The sequence below is a fragment of the Pocillopora verrucosa genome, chromosome 10, assembly GCF_036669915.1.
Source record: "Pocillopora verrucosa isolate sample1 chromosome 10, ASM3666991v2, whole genome shotgun sequence".
NCBI lineage: Eukaryota > Metazoa > Cnidaria > Anthozoa > Scleractinia > Pocilloporidae > Pocillopora > Pocillopora verrucosa.
The window spans coordinates 7,274,068-7,280,067 of NC_089321.1; the positions used below are offsets into that span (position 1 = coordinate 7,274,068).

Consider the following 6,000-nt stretch of genomic DNA (forward strand, 5'->3'; position numbering starts at 1 on the left):
ACCAGTGAGACAACAAATTGCAGACAATAAGCGAAGGTTTCACTAATTCTTTGTGATGTGAAGTTGAAGCAGCTCAAAATGGACAACGTTATATTCATCGCTCCGGTCACGTTTGCCGACATTCTAAGAACTGAATATCAATTTCTTTTGAAGTTAACAACTCTCTGGAGGCTGCCTATAAACTTTGTTTAGGGAAAACAAAGTCAATCATTTGCATACGTTCCTAGAAAAGGATTTCCTGAAATTCGAGAATTCAGTTAAAATAATTGCTATCAGCTTGTATTACGAATAAAGTTATCGGTATGCTATTTCAGATTAGAATGCGCTCGGTAAAAAATAAAACTTTCAGAAGTTCCAACTTGTTAAAAGAATTGGAGACTGTCAACTTTATGAGTACCTTTGCTGTGTTTGTAGCGATATTATACGTTCTTTTCTCCTTTAAAGATCAAGTCCTTTGCCACGTGTCGCGGTTTTTTGCGAAATCAGCTAGTCATGCTAGTGTTGAGATGTAAATTAAATGATAACTTTTGGGAGAGTCCACACGGAAGTTCATCACACAACAGGGTCCGTTATAAAGGATCTTTGGCAAGGTTTACCGAGATATTCGTTGAGTAAATCAGTAAACATTGGAAGGTGAGATTCATATTCAAGCACTGCAACATAACATCTCTTGATAATGTCTGTTTTTGTTTGGTCGCTGCAAATAAAAACCTCAACGGTTGGTTCAGCTCTTTTGACATATTTCAATAGAATAATCTGCTATTAAGCAGATTATTCTGCTATTGTTCCTTTTTTGTTCATTTATGTTGTCTGTGTTGTCTAGGTATGTGACGAGAGAATTACAACTATGCTTCACAAATCGCCCCAGCATTAATTAATGTCAAATTAATTTCAAAATCGTTAACGGAAGGTGTAGTCTATAGAGTTGCTGCACGCCTTTCTATAGCACGAGTGTTCTCTGTCCGGAATCGCACGGCACCTTGAGAGGGGCGCCCTCTTCTAAAGAAATCTTTCACTGCTTTCTTAAATTCAGAACTCCGAAAGCTGTACAAAACGGGGTTAATGACTGAATTAAGATGACCAAACATAAGAAAGACGGTAAGCAATTCAGGATGCTTTGCGATATCGATAGCGCACTTCCAACAGAGAAGGTACGTGATTCTCAGAAATGAGTGAGGCAGCCAACAGACCACGAACGAGGAAACGATCAGAAACGTTGTCTTGACTGCGCGAATGTTCCGTTGTTGTAATTTCCTGATGAGGATGGCATCATGTTGTGATCGCACAGATTCGACGGGTTGTTGTTTTGAGGTAGGAATTGGAGATGTGATATTTCCGCTGACAGTTTTAATCTTTTGAACAAATTTGGTAAGTGACCAAGCCATCATTTTTAAATAAGTTTGAAATGCAGTTGTCAACTGATACTGTCAACTGGTAATCAAGAATGATTTCAGATGAAAGCTTAAATTAGACTATTGAGGTGATACAAATTGTAAATGGCTAACAAGAACCTTTTTTCTTTGTTAAGCCTGCAAAAATTAAAGAAGGAGGAGGTATTGCTCTATGTATCTCACTAGCATCCGATTGGCTTAAACCAAAATTAATTGGCTCGAAAAATTAATTAATGTTGCTCGAAACATATTTTGTTATTTTAATAATTGCGCGAGCACTGATGGTGTCTTAATCAAATTTGCTAAGTAACCAAACCGTCCATCGCAAATCAGTTTGAAATGCATTTGCAAACCGATAATGTCTCCGAGTAATTTGGAAAAAGCTCAGATGAAAACTTATAACTGACTGTCACTCTGCTCAATATGCAGGGTGCTTTTGACTACGTTGACTTGTTTTCAGAATAATATTTAAAAAAGAAAAAAAAACTGAGCGAAAAACGACCCCGCCTTTACAGTAACTACTTTATCTCCTGCTAATTTGTGTTTCAGATAACAGCTGTTGTTGAGCTCCAAATGAAGGTGATTCGTAATTTCCGCCCTTCACCCATTACAGCAAAACATTCTGAGCTTATTTTTTATAAATCCATCAGCAAGTGAAAAAGGATTTACATATCAAATACCAAGAAGCCTAAAAGCTTATTTCTCATTTCTTTAGTTTTCCTCAAAAGAACTCTTCAGAATTTATTCATTAATTTCCTTTATGTTAACATTCTCCGAGAACTAAAAGAAAGATGTTCTTTGATAATAATCATACAGTGCTCAATTACATTGTTTTCATTATTAATTCTTGATCATTTTATCAAATATCTTTCGAGGTATTAGGAATGGCGAATATTCTGTTAAAAAATAACTGTCTGGCAAATCCGTGTTTGACCATTTCCTTCCGTCAGTCTCGGTTATTTCTTATATAACTGTTTTGAGGTCTAGAATGTTTTAGTGACTCAGTCTTGAGATCAGCTGTAATCTTCAAGAAGCCAGACATACGACCGACACACTGAGCGGAGACGAACTGTTCGTTTTTGCTGAATGAGCGAGCAAGAAAACAGCAGGCCTTGAGACCTTCGCTCTGACGAATGGCTAACGTTCGAGACATCAGTGATAGAATCTCTATGGAGGTCAATTCATATTATCAACTCATAAAACCAACGGTTTAGAATATATGTAAGTCACATATTTGAACTGCGGATAAAGAAGTGAGTGAAAGTGATCCTCGCAATAATGTGCACTACTTAGGCAGTAGTGAAAATAAGGCCTGAAAAAAATTCAGGCCTGTACGGGATTTGAACCCATGACCTCTGCGATACCGGTGCAGCGCTCATAAAGCCAAGTAGTCTGTAGCTCGTTTGCTGGAATAAAACTATTCTAGACATCTCGAGAAGGCTAACTCTACTCTCCCCTCTCCGTCCATACATGTCAACTATCCTGAAAGCTGAAACGGTCTCTGGATGATTAGGTCGTCATATGTTTTAAAGCTAAACTTGAAAAAGAAGAAATTTATATTTTCTCGGTGAAAGTCAACTTCGAAATTGAAAGGTATCATTGTCACCAGATCACTGCCTTGCACCTCAGAAACAATATCGCCGTTTGTTTCCTTTATTGCTAACTATTGTAACTCAAGTGTGTCACCCTCGAATTTCTGGAAATGCATTGGAAGACAAAGTTTTTGGATCATACCTGTCTTTGAGGAAGTTCTTGCTTGATTACTGCTTGACTTTCTCATGGCACGTCTCTAACACGGGGGCAAGTTTCAGATGACTTTAAATTTATTAAAGATGTTTACACGCCATCACCCGGAGTAAGCTTTCCATAATGTCATTCGCAATTTGGGCTACCGCTTAATGCAACTAATGTCCATTTTTTGTCAGCAAACGTTGATAATGATGTTAAATTATTATTAAGAAAATAAACCTGCTGAACAAATGGAAATTCATTTTTACCAACACTTGAAAAGGTAAAAAACGGACAGCTCTGAAAGCTTTTTTTTTTTTTAAAGTTTCAATGAAAGCGCGGGTTTCATTTCTTCCAATCAGTCGAACTCGTAACTATCCCTAGTTGGAACAATTTTACACTCCGCAATATTCCAGTTTGACATTTTTCCTTCGCCCCTGGTGTTACTGTCTATTTTCTTTACACGAGGAAAGAAAAAACCACGATGAAACATCTCTCGCTTTGAAACTGCTATAACCCTTGCAAGCAACGAAAATATCAATTTTTGATCTACATGCATGTTTTGATCAAATGGCTAAGATCTGTACAATGTTTGGCGTTCTTTGCCAGAGTGTGCCCACCAACAGCGCTGCAAATAATTCAGTTTTTGGCCCAGTGAGCGTTCTCAGATACGAACAAAACAAGGTACCAGACTTATAGCTAACCTGCTTTAATTTGAATCAAACTCTAGATATTTAAAACTTAGAAGTATGCTAAACATACACCATTAATAAATAGATCTGATAGTGTAAAATAAAATTTTGTCTAACAAGTTCTGAAAGGTAAGTTTATAATTTAGTCATTTGAATTAAGTATCATGGAACAAAAAGGAAGTCAAGTAAAACGAATGTGGTTCAAAAGTCTGTGAGGCTTTGGCTTATAATCATGATTCTGATAACTTTTTGATCAAGTTTATAGTCCTCAATAAAAAAACGTATCAATATCAGTATCTGGGCAACTGCCCACCTACCCCTAACCCGACATTAGCTGTTGTTGAGTCAGGGGAGGGGTGGGTAGGCAGTTGCCTAGATAATGATATTGATCAAAAAAACAATGTAATGGCTATATAAGACTGTTATGTGGCGATACCAATTTATAATGTAAACCCCGTTGCCTATTCCTTGTAGATGTGATATTTTCAGCTTCTAAGGAATCTGTTTTTGAGACCCATCGGATTAAATGAGAATTTGAAAAAAGTAGATGTATATTGTTAAATGGCGATCGTAAACGCCCAGGGGTCAAACCGTAAAAGAGAGGGTGCAATTTGAACTTTATTTGAATTACTGAGTACAGGGTGGTAAACCAGACATAAGTGGAGATGAAAGAGGAAACTAACAAATAAAAATTGGGAAAGAAAAAAACTCAGTAGTATGCTGATAATTTCTCCCTTTTCAGCAGGCCTGAGACAAACAGAAACACGCTGAGAGTTTTATATTTGATGTTTATTTTATCCTTTTTTTTTTTTATTATAATTACAGAAATATTTCTCCGAAACTGATGATAGTGTTCGCTACCGATATTTTCATGTACGTGTGTAACTTGCGCTCAAATACTCTAATTTTTCTCATTCGTCTAACTCACACTTTTCCAAAGGTATGTGACGAGAGAGTTACAAATTTACCTCAGAAATCTCCCTAGTACTATTAAATTGATTACAAAATGCCAAATTAACTCCGAAATCGTCAGTGGAAGGTATATTTTGTAGAGGTACTGCACGCCTTTTCATAGATATAGCGCGCGCGTTCTTGGCCCGGATTTGTGCACCTCGAAAGAGGCGCTTTTTTCTGATGAAATATTTAAACGCCTTCTTAAATTCAGAACTCCGAAAGCTGTACAAAATGGGGTTAATAGCTGAATTAAGATAACCCATCATAAGAAAGATCGAGTAAAGATAATATGGGATCTTTAAAGCGCACGTCATGCACAGATGGCTAATGATGCTCAGAAATGAGTGAGGCAGCCAACAGACCACGAACGAGAAAACGATTAGAAACGTTGTCTTGGCTGCGCGAATGTTCCTTCGTTGTAGTTTTCTGGTGAGGATGGCTTCATGTTGTAATCGCGTGGATTCGACGAGCTGTTGTTCTTTTTGGGGTGAAATGGCGATGTCTTGGACTGGATTAGTAGGTCTTGTTGGGTTTTGATGAGTCTTGCCATTTCTGCGGCCAGCTTTCTGAGTATGCGACCGCTTGATTGCGAGGTAGAACATTCTGCAGTTAAGAAGGGAAGCTATTATAACCGGTGTCACAAAATTTATCATCGAACTCAAGACTGAATAAGTCAAAGAGAGATTGAAATAACAGTACTCAAAGTAAACACTTCTTGGACGCCATTTCCAGCCAAAGACTGGGGCGAATGAAAAGAGCATAGAGTATGCCCATAAACAGCAAACGACTATAGAGGCGCGCCTGCGAGTCATCAGTGGCGATGCCTTGTAGATGTCCAGAGGTTCTCGAAGGAGTCGGTATCGATAAACTGTCAAAGCCAACAAGCTTAGAATGGACGTGGGTACAGCAATTAAATATGCTGTCGTCCATACATTGCACATGATCTCACCATGTCTCCAGCGCCCGAATGAAATGATCTGCTCCAAGTCAAACGGCATCACCAGACAAGTTGTTATCAGATCAGAAACTGCCAGGGAGAGGATGAAGCACGAGTTGATGGATTGCCGCAGGGATCTGGTGGTCAGTATGACCACACAAACTGTGATATTTCCCAACAGCGAAGCGATGATAATGATGACGTAAATTATGGAAAATGTCATCATAGTTGGTGAGACATCAAGATTGTGAATGCCTGGCGAGGCAGTCGAGTTAATCGCATTTTCTGACTCATCCAT

At 38.2% G+C, this 6,000-nt stretch overlaps 1 protein-coding gene across 1 annotated transcript; it reads right to left on the bottom strand.

The window, feature by feature from the left end:
* Positions 1 to 4,767: 4,767 nt before the first annotated feature.
* LOC131790458 (beta-1 adrenergic receptor-like) lies at positions 4,768 to 6,000 on the bottom strand. The gene has a single exon (XM_059107682.2). It carries the CDS (start codon positions 5,998 to 6,000, stop codon positions 4,768 to 4,770), a length of 1,233 nt encoding a protein of 410 aa, XP_058963665.2.